General features: G+C 36.1%; 3 protein-coding genes across 9 annotated transcripts; 1 reads left to right on the forward strand and 2 right to left on the reverse strand.

Annotated features, from left to right (window-relative positions):
• Nucleotides 1-2,225: 2,225 nt before the first annotated feature.
• LOC110617988 (BAG family molecular chaperone regulator 2) lies at nt 2,226-4,718 on the reverse strand. Its single transcript, XM_021760980.2, has 4 exons — nt 3,744-4,718; nt 3,332-3,588; nt 3,091-3,237; nt 2,226-2,984 (listed from the first exon to the last, which is right to left on the reverse strand). The coding sequence occupies exons 1-4, from the start codon at nt 3,982-3,984 to the stop codon at nt 2,601-2,603; spliced, it is 1,029 nt and encodes a 342-aa protein (XP_021616672.1). The 5' UTR covers nt 3,985-4,718; the 3' UTR covers nt 2,226-2,600.
• A 3,001-nt stretch (nt 4,719-7,719) lies between these two features.
• On the forward strand, nt 7,720-10,437 carry LOC110618087 (dihydrodipicolinate reductase-like protein CRR1, chloroplastic). 3 transcript variants are annotated; one of them, XM_021761121.2, is made up of 10 exons: nt 7,720-7,978; nt 8,070-8,192; nt 8,279-8,353; nt 8,442-8,507; nt 8,617-8,712; nt 8,852-8,968; nt 9,121-9,213; nt 9,513-9,614; nt 9,742-9,800; nt 9,911-10,437. In XM_021761121.2, exons 1-10 carry the CDS (start codon nt 7,868-7,870, stop codon nt 9,978-9,980), a joined length of 912 nt encoding a protein of 303 aa, XP_021616813.1. In that variant the 5' UTR covers nt 7,720-7,867; the 3' UTR covers nt 9,981-10,437. The 3 variants fall into 3 exon arrangements, with proteins under 3 accessions (XP_021616813.1, XP_021616812.1, XP_021616814.1); XM_021761122.2 differs by having other exon boundaries at nt 7,722-7,978; nt 9,714-9,800; nt 9,911-10,194; XM_021761120.2 differs by having other exon boundaries at nt 9,714-10,437.
• Nucleotides 9,882-13,291, reverse strand: LOC110618088 (protein COFACTOR ASSEMBLY OF COMPLEX C SUBUNIT B CCB2, chloroplastic). Of its 5 annotated transcripts, XR_006351069.1 has the most exons (8): nt 13,011-13,291; nt 12,802-12,917; nt 12,662-12,733; nt 12,267-12,410; nt 11,991-12,144; nt 11,070-11,261; nt 10,174-10,256; nt 9,882-10,020 (listed from the first exon to the last, which is right to left on the reverse strand). XR_006351069.1 is itself a non-coding variant. In XM_021761124.2 (7 exons), the coding sequence occupies exons 1-7, from the start codon at nt 13,174-13,176 to the stop codon at nt 9,998-10,000; spliced, it is 867 nt and encodes a 288-aa protein (XP_021616816.1). In that variant the 5' UTR covers nt 13,177-13,291; the 3' UTR covers nt 9,886-9,997. The 5 variants fall into 5 exon arrangements, 4 of the variants coding, with proteins under 4 accessions (XP_021616816.1, XP_021616819.1, XP_021616818.1 ...); XM_021761124.2 differs by lacking the exon at nt 10,174-10,256 and having other exon boundaries at nt 9,886-10,020; XM_021761127.2 differs by lacking the exon at nt 9,882-10,020 and having other exon boundaries at nt 10,126-10,256.
• Nucleotides 13,292-14,907: the final 1,616 nt, after the last annotated feature.

The following is a 14,907-nucleotide window of genomic DNA, read 5'->3' on the forward strand; positions in this document are numbered from 1 at the left end:
TATCTTCACGGGGATAATGGCAACAGCATAGGTAGTGGCTCCCTCTCCCGGAGACATACGAAGTAGACAAAAAAAGAGAAAAAAAAAAAGGGGAAAAAATCTTTGAACCGTACGTATACACATGGCTAGGTAGCCTCGGATTACGAACCAAAGTATACAACATGTCCGAGATCTAGGCTCGGTCGTCGGCATATGTGAGACAAAGTTTCGCAGCCGTGGGCCTGGATTCCGTGTCAAAACTTTGCAAGTAATTCATTCCATCGCTGTATGCATGCAAGTGGAAATAATACTATAATTCCTTTCTAGTTTTTGGACAATATTAGGTTAAACGTACCCGATTTCTTCAGCTTCCTTCAAAGTTGATGGTGTTTCACATTGAATTTTTAGTTTCAATTGATTGGTACTATGAACGAAATATTTTCAACTAGTTTAATTAGCTAATTGTGAATTTAAGACTGGATTGCTTTTGTTTTGAATATTGTGTGTGTTCATATTTTTGCAACTATTCAGTCTCGATAATAACAATTTTAGATTTTCCTTGACTATTCAGGTATAAAACTTGAATGACGAATTTAAAATTAAAACTTGGCATTTTTCTTTTTCTTGCAAATCAGCATTTGCATTATATGACTGTTATTAATAATAAAAATTATTGAAAAAAAAGATCTCAAATCCGACCGCTGATACCGTTAAACCCAGAATTTAACGGTCAATTTTAAAGTGCTAATGAAACTTTTTGTAAAAGTTGGATCTTCCGTTAGAGAAGCTAATGAAAACGATCACACTTTTTGCTTAAAGTAATATTCATGCATGCAATATTCAGGCATAGCCTTTGGGCTCATCGAAGTCTGTTGGGCCTTTAACAACTCGCAATGGTGTCATAGATTATGCAAGGGAGTTTCGTTTCATCGGGCCCCTAAAGGTTGAGTGTCTGTCCAACCAAATTTTGTGGGCTTGGAACTCTAGCCTCAGCCTCTGGTTATAGTCCGTACATGATCCAACCCCATCTGTCCTGACGATGACTCATGTCCATTTATTTCCCTGAAGGTATTTCAGCCGCGCCCATCTGATAGTCTCAACTCACCAACACAAGCATTGATTAGGCAATATCACCCATCAAATTTCTTAGAAGTTTGCAAAATGATTCTTATAATCTTCAATTACAAAGTTTGTTTGGAAAGCAAGTGATACCCTAATAAAAAATTAATAATTTTACTTTTATCACAATTTAATATTTCAATAGAAACAGTATTTTCTTAATCATTCCCTCATCCGGATTTTCTTCTTCCACTTTAAGTATCCTAATTAAAGATTGCATCTAAAAATCTTGTGGGGTGCAACATTCCACTACAATATTGTATTGAACGCCCAATGAAATGTGTTCTTTTGTGCTTCCACACTCCTAAAGTTTCCCAATTGATGCTGTCCAATACAAAACATCACATAGTTTCAATATCCTGTTGGGCCAATTATTGTTCTACTTCTAAAATAAGAAAATTTCTTCTTCAAATTGGGTCCATTGTATATGATTTTTATAGAATTTGTTTCCTATATAAATTATTTTATGTATTTAATTCGTGATTATTTAAAAACAAAAAGAAAAAACAAAAAGAGAAAATTTTGAAATAACATCATTAGCAACTTTATTCTTTAATTTTCTTTGCACCTTCCAAGATAATCGCCTTCCTTTTTTAGCATTCGCTGCTTTCTAACCTTTTCAAGATTTATCTACTAATGGTCCATTACTGGTATGCTCCTCTTCCATCATTTGGTCAGGGTAACTGACCAATTAATTGGAGTCATATGTCTAATTACTTGACATAATCCTAAATCATATTTAATACAAATTCATAATTAACACAATCATGACCAACGTAATGGCACCTGGATATAACATACTTGCTTCTTACTCTAACCCAAATATGGCGATGGAAGTATCACATCCATGGTAGGTAACAGCTATGCTAGCCATTATAGAAGGAAAAAGAAGAAGGCTTACTAAATTTGGAGGGGATGAAGATGGCTCTTGTATAAAATAATATCATACTCTGCTTTTCAAGTTCGCTTAAAATAACCCAATCCGCCAGTTTGTTATCATTTCATCTACGCTTTACTATAAGACTTTGTCTCTCTATGATTGGTTGGGTGAGTTGCTTGATAGCCATTACACCTTCCTTTTTGTCAGTTTGTAGCCTCTACAGGAAGCAAGGTATAAAAGCTCATAATTAATCATCAACTACTCCTGTTTCATTAATAACACAAACAGAGATGCCTCCACATCCATCTCAATTACACACCTCGAGAAATTAATCTATTCTAATACATATTATACTTATATCTATCACTGACTGTCAAAACCAAAAACCACACAGAAATGGCAAATGAATTTGTGAGGATAAAAGAGAGTTAATATCAATGATGAACTATCCCAGTAGCCCCATTTATTTGTGAACTGAATGGTAGGTTTAAAGGCAAGGATCATGCTAAGAAATCTAAATACATCAAAGAATGGAGATCATAACAAACAAACTCGACACAAACCCAAAGCACATCCACACACATTTGGAGAAAACAACATCTATATGGCCGTGGCATAAAGCCTAGTCGAAGAAATCCCATGGGAACTTGGGCTGTTGAACTGAATTATTATTTGTGGCTGAGGTGGATGTTGAAGGGACCGGCATTAATGCAGGGGAAGAATCAAAGGTCTCCCATTGTGTGGTAAACACAACTGCCCCTGATGTTGAATTCTGCTTCTGATGATGTGGAACCACCGAGTGCCTCGGTTGCTCCTCTTCTATTGTTATTAATGTTTGCCCATTGGAATGCCTCGAGGGCTGTTCTTGAATTGGGGCTAGTCTCTGTTCATTTGAATTATGCTTTTGCTGATTCCGCATTGGTATGTGATTCCCATTGTGATTAGGCATGGAGTTCTTTATCTTCAATATATCAAGAGTCTCTACATACTTTTGAACTCGTCTCACCTATATGAACATGGGGGAGTTGATGAAGCTCAATATAGTGCCCGAGTTTTGCAATGAACAATTCAAACGCCGAAATTTATATGTAGTTAATGAATGGAGAAGTTACCTGCGTTTTCCTTTGTAATTTCACATCCCCATCACCCACGATTCCATCCAATTTCAGCAATTGATTCATCAATAAATCAATCAAATTAAGCACAGTTTTCTCTGCTACTTTCCCACCTTTAGAAATTATAGATTCAAGAGCCGACACCTATCCCATTTCAAAATTTAATCATCATATCAATATCAATACAAAAAGAAGAAAAACTCACACTTGCCTAGTTTGAAGATTCAAAAGAAAATACCTGGCCAGCAAGCCTATCAACTTCCAAGCTGATTTCTGAAATGGATTTTGAAGCCTTCTCCATCTTGGCATTCCTTCTCATCTCAAGCAATCGTTTTTCTTGGCTAATTGGGTCCTCAACCAACACAATTTTGGACTTGTCCTTCACTCCAGAAATGTCAAGAAATGCATTTGAATCCCTCTCCTTATCCTTGTAAATCAGCTTCTGGTCTTGATGGTGGAGTCCCGTTGGCCCTGCCAAAATTTTCTTCAACTCCCCTGCATCCAAACCACTTGTATCAGCAATTACCACCTACTAAGATTACCCATCCACTCTTGGGAGCTGATATTAAAGCATTGATTGCTCAATCTAATTACTAAACCAGAAGAAAAAAAATTGCGGAGCTGAGTTGGAGGGAGATTATAAGAGTTACCAAATGTAGCTTGGGAGCTTATGCTGATTTCGTGGTACGTTGACCCGTACTTAACCCTAACTCTTATTGTCGGTGGTGGGATGGAGTTCCCATCAGAGTCCGGGGTTCGCTTCTGAACCAACATTCCTCCTGGTCTAAGCTCCCACTCGGACCCAGTCTCGCCTCCGCCGGCGGCTCCACCAACTCTCAAGCCGCCATTCATAGGCGACATCCCTGTCGGTCTAGTCTTCATTCTCATCATTTTTTAATTGAACTTACTTTGTTGCTTGTATTGGTTGCAAAAATCTATGAACACTTTTGAAGCAAAAGAGCCTCAGATCTCTAGGAACCGTGATTCTTTCCGATCTGGGTTAAAAATCAAAGATACACATCTGAGACAAAGCTGTACGCCCCTGTTTCTGATACAGTTTCAGAATGCTTCCACCACGGCATTACACGAGTCCAATCCCAACTGCCACGCGTACAGTCTGAGAGAGAGAGAGAGTGAGAGCGCGCGTAACTTCTATAACTTTATACTTTATTTTCCCTCTCTTCCGAGAATCAATGGCGTCTCTGAAAAGGAAAAACTCCTCTCCAACTCCATTAATGAATTTTCAATTCTTGCGATTCAAGAAAACCAAGGTCACCCGTTCTCCAGCCGCCGGAAAATCAAGAATCAGCCAAAAACCTCCAAGTAAAGAAACAAAATCCCAGATCTCTCCCACGAAATGCAACCAGATGGCTCCACTCTTTCAAGAATGTTTCTTTTTCCTACTAAAAAAATTATTTACCGACAAAAGAAAAAAGAGAAGCTTAAAACTTGCTACGATTTTTCCAAAGAAAGAAAATCAATATAGAGTAAAAATCTAAGAATATGGGATTTCAATGCGGAATTATTCTCTCCCTCCTGCTTGCAGTTCTGGAGATTTCGCAGAAGGGGCAGGGGGTGGAATAAGAAAATGAAAATAAAACTAGCGGACAGCTAACTGAGCTGTTGTTCTGCCTTGATAATTATATATAACTATAATTTATGTATTATTGGAGATTATTTTATGCTTAATCTCCCTAAGAGTGAGAGAGAGAGAGAGAATACGAAAGCCGCCAAAGCAACTGTTTAAAGGTTAAAAAACATGGTCTCGTTTCCTCAGAGAGAAAGTTGGAAACGGGGCATCAAACGCTGACGTTTCGGTGTCGCTCATATTTCTTAGTGGGTTAAAACTCATAAATTTGTGGTTAGTTTTTAAAATCTGGCAACTACAAAAAAATAGCCGCTATTATTAACCTAGTAATTAGCTAATTGGTTTTTAGAACGCAGCTTTATTAAGACCTCTTGAAATGTTCATAGGAGCAATTTTAACTTTTGCTTTCACAATAAATACTTATACCCTCATTCAATAGTAAGTGCAGAATTATTCAATATTTTTAGAATATCATATTCATGAATAATAAGGTTAAAACATTGGGGAAAAAAAAATAATAATAAGAGGCAAGCCTGCGAAGTGTACATTTATGATGCCGGGTGTCTCCTGGCAATTCTAAAAACGTATAACGACTCAAATAATTGAAATCAAAATATTCAATCAATGATTGGATACAATCAAAAAATGTAATAATATGTTTCCATATTATTATTCCATTAAATATTAAAAAATATTCATATTATTTTATTTTTAAATCAATAAATATATATATCTTATTTTTTTCAATCAATTAACGTGTATAAATTAAATATGTAACTTTGCTGATAACTAATAAAGTAATCATCAATCAGACTAAAACATGTTTCCATTAAAATAATAAAATATTATCTATACAACAAATATAAATATAATATAAAGTATACAAAATTAAAATAATTTATTTTTACATTTTAATTGCAGCCACAAAAATAATGTATTTATCCAAAAACCTTTTAAAATTATTTTATTTTTTATAAATTTTATCGCTTTTATAGCTTTGTAATGCATGAAAAAAAAATGACATAGAATGGTAAGATGTAAAATAATACATATAAATTACTTTAATTATTAATTTTAAAAGGCAGGCAAATTTGGACCACGTCAAATACCCTCTGTCAAAACCAAGTAAAAAAAGGTGAAAAAGTCGCTTACGTCACACTACTGTAAAGCACACGTGGCAATTAAGGGTTTCATGATCGGCCGTGCCACAATCTAGTCCCTCAAATAGTCAATAGCCGACGCCTCGTTCTTTTTTGAGCCGAGCCTTTCAGTTTGAAAAACTTCTTTTTATGCTGCCACCGACAGTCCTGCAGCAATAAACGTGGCGATATCCAAGCCGCTGAGAAAAGTCAGAGAGTGGGATGGATTATATCCTGTGCATATGCAGTTTTATTAACGACAATGCAACTTAAGTGCTCGTATCGCTTTATCTCAAGACATTATTACTGATACTTGCATTTATAAAGAGCATTTCAAAATTCATTTAGGATTGAGTAACATGGGGGTGGCCAATTCCAAATATTGATAGAATCCAACTGAAAATGGTAGTATACCAATTAATTTGTTGGTTTCTTAATTGGGCGGTTGTTTGAAACGTAGGGAATCACATGCACCCTATTTTTAAAGAAGCAATGCCTACTGGTAATGTAAATGGCTGCAAGTCAAAGTTGTGCCTAATCTGATTCAGGCTTCCAACTTGTAAATTGACATTTTCTGCTCCAATGTTGATGCTTCTCCTAATATTTAAGCTTCTTATAGTTTAGGCAGCAGTCCCACCTCAAATTATTTCTTAAATTTTATATCGAATGGCGTGGTTGTATATCCTTCATTAGCTTTAAGCTAATGAAATCCAACTACTAACAATATTTGAATATTAATTCAAACAATTTAGATGTGAAGCCTCAGGCATAATACCATGAAAAATGTGATAATGTTCAGTCACCTCATTTTGTGTCCTAACCTACTCCATCCATCTTGATTAATTAAATTCTGAACCCAAACCTCACATTTTGCTATTAATTTATTTGTAAACAAATTATAATCAATAAAATTAAAGTGGTTCATTTGATACTTCAAAGTTGAAAATGACTGCATCATTTGAGGTGGGACTGCTGCCTATACTCCCTATTTATTATTTAGTCTCAAACAATGATTAGTAAATGGTATGGTACTATAAGAACCCATTAAAAAAGAATCACACCATCATTAAGATTTATAGATTAATTGGATAACCATCACCAGATTTTTCATTTAAAGTGTTTGTTTAAATATTTCTTTTTATGAGCATAAGAGCTGGTGAAGGCCTCTGATTATGAGATTAATTATAGCATTGGCATTGACGAATTAATCAATAATGGAAAATCTGGCAGATTTTGTCAATTCATTTAAAATTAAGCTTGTCTCGCATGAAGACGACATTTTATAATGCATCTCCCGTTTTAATTGGAGATGGTTGAGCTATATATATATATATCTCAGGATTAATTATCTTGCACTTTTGATTTTGAAGATTATCCACAAACGGAAGTTAATGATTAAAAATCTTCAAGATGAAGCTCTATCTTATACCTTTTCAGATGAAATAGCCATGATTAGATGCAATTACGTTTAGCTCCGCAACAAATGCAATCAAATTGAATTACAAAGATCTTGACTTTGACCCTCACAACCTCCCTATTTCCTTAATTCTGACAAAAGAGAACGCTGCGTCGATATTGGTCAGTAAAACCAAAGTCTCTATCTGAGCCGTAGGAGACTGGTTTTGGTTTAATCTTCAGTTCAGCCAAGTGAACCTAGCAGTCAATTTTTTTTCCCAGCTTTTTTTTTTAATTTAAGAAGGCCGATTAAAACCGGATCGGACTATCAATTTAAGGTCCACGAAAACCCCACTTTCAATGCTATTTAGGTCCAAATCAGACCTATAAATTGTGGACCAATTCTGAATCCGACTGTAGTTGCTGCCCGGCCCATTGGTGATAGGTCCATCTCTCTTGGTGCACATGCGCGCACGAGCAAGTAACCGTCGCAGAATTGCCTCCAGGCAGGGCCTATCAATTTCAAGGCTACAGAACCTTATCTCAGGAAAAAACAGAGCGTAGCATATGGTTAGACACAGACGATTATCGACTTAGCATATAGAACCCTATTCATCTGATACGCAGTACTAAAGCTTTCAACAACATAACTATGGCAGCCCTCAGTTACCATTTTCAATTCACACTTCACAAGAGTTCCAAAAATGTCAAAGTTAAGCCTTTTATCTGCTGTTCAACTCAGCCTCCTCAGAACAATATCAAGGTAACAACGTACAACTCTTTGCTTGTTTTATGATTCACCAACAGTTTAAAGAGAAACAATTGCAATCTGGTCTCTCTCTGATTGGGAGTAGGTAGTTATAAATGGAGCAGCAAAAGAAATAGGAATGGCCGCAGTCGTTGCAGTGACTAAAGCCAGAGGAATGGAGGTGGCAGGTGCAGTGGATACCCATTTTGTAGGGGAAGATATTGGAAAGGTTATCATCTACTTCTCTCATTCTCACTCAGTGTCCACTCTTCTGCGCACTAATTCCATTCTCCACTTGCCTATTTCTCTATGTAGCTCTGTAACATGGAAGAGCCACTGGAAATACCCATAATAAATGACCTCACTATGGTTTTAGGTTCAATATCTCAGGTAAATATATTGAAATTACTCACTTCTCAACTACATTCATCATGATGTAAAGAAGTAATCAAATATGCTGTTTTATGAAATTTTGCAGGCAAAAGAGACAGGAGTTGTCATTGATTTCACTGATCCTACCACAGTTTATGACAATGTGAAACAGGTTGATTGTTATTCCGCCAACTCCATCTAAAACATCTAGAAATTTGTATTATCAGTTTTATCGATTGGAAATTACTGATGATAGCTCTGTTTGTTTCTGATTCTGATAGGCAACAGCATTTGGCATGAAGAGTGTTGTCTATGTGCCTCGGATTAAACCAGACACAATTGCTGCACTTTCTGCACTATGTGAGAAGGCCAGCATGGTGAGCACAGGGTGAGACATTGTTGCAGTTAAGCTTTAGTTCATTGTTTTTACCTATGATGAACGCTTCCCATTATTCAAAAGACCCAGCATTTTGTTTTCCAAAATTGTTGCATTTAAATCGGCTGCACTAATGACAGGGTTGTCTGATTGCACCAACACTATCCATAGGATCTATACTCCTCCAGCAGGCTGCCATCTCAGCTTCTTTCCACTACAACAATGTAGAAATCGTGGAATCAAGGTCACATGCAACAGTAAGTGAAATGAACTATACATATAGATCTGCACATGTATAAAGTAAATAAGAGTTGCCCTTTTGCGAATCTCTAATTCTCTTCACATGTAACAATGAAGTAAGCATTGTGGACGAAGCACTCAATGTACTCAAATTGTCTTTCACACACAGGATCTTCCATCACCAGATGCACACCAAATTGCAAAGAACCTCTCCAATCTGGGCCAGCTCTATAATAGAGAAGATCTATCAACAGATGTTCTGGTAAGCAAGAACTGCACCGAATCAAATTATCCCAAAGCCACATTGAAACTAAAACCGTACAGACTGCACATTTTTAATTTTCCTGGTTTATACGCATATTCGAGCTGCTGAAAGAGGTGAAAACCACATTTATGTAAGTTCACAAAAAAGATAAAACCAATAACATATTGATACCCATTTGGGTCTTATCTTCAACGTGCAAAAAAAAATGGAAAATGTTCTCAAAAGAAATGTGCATCAGAAGAAGTAGAAAGGCTTCGAGTGTACTCAGATGACTCTTTTTGCTTTCATGCTGTAAGGCAAGAGGCCAAGTTCTGGGAGAAGATGGCGTCAGGGTGCATAGCTTAGTCCTACCTGGGATTCCCTCCAGCACAACAGTTCACTTCTCTGGCCCAGGAGAGGTATTGTTTCTGGTTTAGTTTTCTGAACATTAAAAGGGATTAAGATGGATTCAGCCCAGCTAGCGAGATGATCCAACTATTTGAAAATATTGACCACAGGTTTACTCTATCAAACATGATATTACAGATGTGCAATGCCTCATGCCTGGTCTCCTCTTGGCCATTAGAAAGGTCATCCGTCTTAAGGTAACCAATTTTGCCACATTTTTTCTCCTTCTTGATGCTTTTTTGCTTCAGGATTCAGCACTCTATCTTGAAGTAAAATCATTCGTTTTGTCTTTTGTCATTTGCGGCAGAATCTGGTGTATGGTCTGGAAAAATTTTTGTAAGAAGCCAAGTGTTCTTGAACTGGGGTGTGGAACATAATCATCAGCATGATCAGATTAAATGAAGAAAGCACATACTCCTGCAGATAAATAGTCGACAAAAGGAAGTTTCAAGTGGCAAATCAGTTAAGGAAAAGGAAGATTTTGTCAACTTCTCATTTATTAATGCAATTAATTAAATGAACCTATGGAAGAATTCAAAGTTTTGGAGTTTGATTTTTCTGGATATATACATGTGGAGGACTTTCAAAACACGTGCTAGCCCACATTTCCTTTCGTAGAATTGCAGAATAATCTGAAGAAAGCTATATCCAACCTGCAGTAATCAAACCAATTTTTTTGCAGTTTAAATTTCGTAGTTGCTTAAACTTCAGACTCAACTCCAACTCTTATTCGGCAGGGTTATTACGATGAAATTAGGATCTAATCTGAACCTATTCCTACTTAGTAAGACATCTGCATTTCTCTATTCAGGAATAAATCGTTTGATTTTTGCTGTTAGGAGCTATTTGGACGCGTTGCATTATTATATCGAATTTAGAAATTTAAATGACCGATTTAACTTTGACCTGCAAATTGTCTTAAAAAAAGATGAGGCGGCATAAAATAATGGGTAAGATACATTCAAAAAACCTTGAAATTTTGCGTTTCCCTGTCAGATTTTAAGCACTCAGACTCAATTGGTCCAAATTATGTATTTCACATTTCATCATTAAATAATAAACTCCTCATGGAATTGCCAATAAAAAACCAAAAACTTGGGGTTGGTTAGCTGCTTCATCCTTTTCAGGAGGTATAATTGCACAGGTAATGACTTCAACGAGAGACTTAATGCACTTGCGCTTCTGGTTAAGGAATGCAAATACTTGTTTCCAAGTTGATTTTCAAGATAATTAAAAAGAAAAAGTAATAGCACAAGTTTGCCTGTAACGTTTTCAAGAGCAGCTAACAGTAAATCAAACTAGGAATGAAAGCCATTTTCAACGACAACCTGCATAACCGTGCATTAACACTGCCAATCACGAATGGCGAAATAACTAAAGAATGCTTTTCTGTTGATACTGATGACTGAATTCGTACATCAAAATTGCATAGCAAATTTTTTATGATTCTGAACATATGCTCTCACCTGCAAATTTGTTTGCCACAGCTCTTATCCAGGCTCTGTCCTTATCACTATACGCATACACAATACTTGAAGCCAACAAGACCAAATCTACAGTCTTTTCCATCTCATTGGTACTTTGGTCTATATCTTGAATCACAGGCTCTACCAGTAGGGAACGAGTCCCCTTGGGAAGCATCTCCCAGAGTCCAGATTCTGATGCATCAATCAAAACATCATATTATGTCCACAGTAAGAAAAATAATTGAAATAACAACAGCTCATATAGATGATTTTTCTGTCACAGTTAAAATGTAAATCAAATTTGCACTTGCAGGTAAACATCATTTCTTAGTCATGTTAATTAAGATGTGTGTTGCAGAGGTTCTTTGCTGTTCTAGGAACAAAGAAGGTGGAAGCAAATATATATTCCACTAAAGTAACAAACATAATATCAGTCACAGGAGGGTTTGCAATTTGAATCCAGTTCTAGGCAATGCCGACAGGAGAAATTACCAACAACTATTTAGATTTTGAAACTTCCAGATTCATGGGTTCTAGAGAAATAAGACTAGCTGCTAGCTCCAGTTTTCTGACCAATAAACCAAAAGAATACAGAAGAAGTCACAAACACAATGTGGAATGTCAAATAAATGTAAACTGGTTCATGCACACAGCAAAGCAATGAAGTTCTGGGGCAGTGAGATTATCAGACATGGATATTAGTCATAATGTTAAGAAGCAATTCCATGATTTCTCTTAGGCAGAACAATGAATTGTTCGTTTTCTATACAGTTTGATCTAGCAAGCTTTTTCATTTAAAGTTTACTCGAATGCATAGAAAATTCCAGTAGGGTATATACTTAAACTTCCATGTCTATTCTTAACCAAAGTTAGATACGCTATAATATTCTCTTCCAAGAGAAAGGAAAATTCAAAATTTACCTGCAGTCTGCGGCAAATAGAGGGTTTCCTTCATGTCAAACAAACCAATATTTTCAATCTGAATCTTAAACCAATCGAGTAGCTGAGCCTTTGGAAAGTTATCTGGAGTGTTCCAGTATCCACGAACACATAATTTACCTTGGATCGTTATCAACTGGAAATTAAGACAACGGTCACCGTTTACTCAAAAATGAAAGTAGCATTGTATTATTTCGGATTTCACAATAGCAAGGCTAGGCTTAATTCAATTTCACAATAGTTACTTGAGGAACATACCACAGCAATGGTGTTAGTATTTCGCAGCAAAACATAGGTTGCCCAAGCCAAGTCCTCCTTCTGAGTATTGGAGATATCCTCTGACATCAAAAAGACTTGCTCGGCGCCTTGAGGAAGAGATGGCCGATCCACTGGAGCAGCACCCTGTGATATTTTGCAAACCATCAGGCCAATAAAAATTTAGAGAAGCTACAACTCATTTGCGCTGCAGAATCAACAAATTTCAACGGCGTAAAACTTCTGTTCCTTGGTTGCTGGATAACAAAGGGCGCATTATCTTTGTTCTAAGCCTAACTGAATTTATGACGTCAAAAACAAGTAATATCCAAAATCACATAATAGTAGTAACAATAAATCAAGCACAGACTAAGGAAGAAACATTTTTAAAAAATAACCTTGAGAAATCTTCCAAAGAAAGGAAGTGCAATGGAGAATGCCGCCAAAGAAAGACCCAAAGCCTCCGTTCTCTGCACCAAAACCCAATAACAAATAATAAAGAAAGAAAAATATAAACAGCAAACTAAAACCAGCTAACCAGCTGTGGCGGGCTAGTGGCAGAATTGGAACCCAGAAAATGGTTCAGTAGCAGCAGCGAGCCGAACCCGTAGCCTATCCATCTAGGCAAGTACGATTCGTCCAACCCAGGTATGCCTAGCACCCCCAGTAGATAATAATTTGAGTTATTTTACGATCAAACAAGCAGCTATCAGCACAAAAGAGGGATTTTTTTTTTTCTTTATTTACCAAATGTGAAGCGAAGAACAGAAAGGTTTAGTTCCTGCTGTTGATCTTTTGACGTTTGAGAATTGTCAATTCGAGCATATGTGATTAAGGAATTTCTGTTGAATTTGGAGCGAAAATAGGGACGGATTTTCAACTGAATTGAGGGGCTTATTGAAAGACCGCTCATTTCCTTTCTTTGCCTTGTTTGGGTAACGAGAAAATTTGAGGAGAGATAAAACGCAATGCGAATTTATGGGCTGAGAAATTTAGAGACATCGCGGATCAGCCCCAAGCCCAGACTGAAAGAAAAAACCCACATCCTCAATCTTGCATACGTGATATGAGTAGGGGTGTAAATGAACCAAACCGTTCGTGAACTATTCGAGATTTGATTCGATAAAAGCTCGATCGAGCTCGACTCGATTTCTAAACGAGCCAAGCTCGAGCTTAATTTTTAGGCTCGTTTGGTAAACGAGCCAAACTTAAACTCCATAGTATTCGGCTCGTTAAGCTTCGTGAGCTCGGCTCGTTTCTGAATTCATGAGCAGTCTCGCGAATAGGCTCGTGAACGGTCTCGTTAAGCAAACTAAAATTACTATTATAAGAGAAATAAACTCAAACCCTGCATATACTTTAATGAGCCAAATCTAAATTTTTTAAAATTCAGCTCTATATAGTTTAGTTAGAGTCTTAAACTTGCATATATTTGGATCATTAAAATTTAAAAACTCATCTTTATAAGTTTACATTCTAATTTGTAGATATACTTGTTTAACTAAAATTATTTTAGTTTTAAACTTATTAGTTTTAAACTAAAACTCATTATACATGTAAATAAATTAAATTACTCGTGAACTATTCGAGACTCAACTCGATAAAAGCTCGACTCAGCTCGATAAAAGCTCGACTCAGCTCGATAAAAGCTCGACTCAGCTCGATAAAAGTTCGACTCGTCTAAGCTCGTTTGCTAAACGAGCCAAGTTTGAGCTTTTTAATACTCGGCTCGAGTTCGATATGAGTAAAACTCGAATTCGGCTCGAGCTCGAAAAAATTTTAACGAACCAAGTTTGAGCTCTTCAAAACTCGGTTCGGTTCGGTTCGTTTACACCCCTAGATATGAGTGCTAAATACATATAAGTGTAACCTTACACCAACCGTCCACTATTAAATCAATTTTATTTAATTTATTATCAAAATCTCAATTCGACAATCCACATTGACAAAGTACAGGTAAAAAAGATGGTTTGGGCATTGGTCCTAAAATCATTAAACTCAATCATATTGATTTCGGGATAAGTCAATGCTGAGTGACAAGTCTCAATTATTTTAACAACATGCCCCAATCACATCTTCACTATTAATCTTTAATTGCTATGGTGATTCTACTAATTATTACTAACCTTGCTGTTATCAGTAATGATTAGTTAAAACACGCCCTACATTGCCATTGCAAAATTCAAATCATATATATAATATTATAATTTATCAAAGGTAGAGAATGGAGAATTGAAATTCTTTTCATTTTATTAATAAATAAATATATTTAATAACTTTTTAATAAGTTGTACTCCTTAGAAAAATGTTATCGATTGTTGTTTTTCTTTTTTATTAGAACTATTCATGAAATTGAAAGGCAAAGAACACGTGACCTGAAATATTAAATTGGAGGGGAAAAAGGGTCCTCATTCAATTAAATTAGAAAAAATTATTTTTTAATCCTTTAACGTAATTAACAATTATATTTCTCTATTTTGATGATCCAACACTTAAGTTTCTCACTTTTTTTTCTGTCCAAATTCGTAGTCTTTTCATTCAAAATAGCCGTTTGGGACACGTGAATTGATAAAATTGACCCTCACTAAAAGTTTTGTTATTTCAAAATCACGAAACTCAAACCCAATATCTCTTCACTGTAAAT

This window comes from Manihot esculenta, chromosome 6 (genome assembly GCF_001659605.2).
Source record: "Manihot esculenta cultivar AM560-2 chromosome 6, M.esculenta_v8, whole genome shotgun sequence".
Taxonomy (NCBI): domain Eukaryota; kingdom Viridiplantae; phylum Streptophyta; class Magnoliopsida; order Malpighiales; family Euphorbiaceae; genus Manihot; species Manihot esculenta.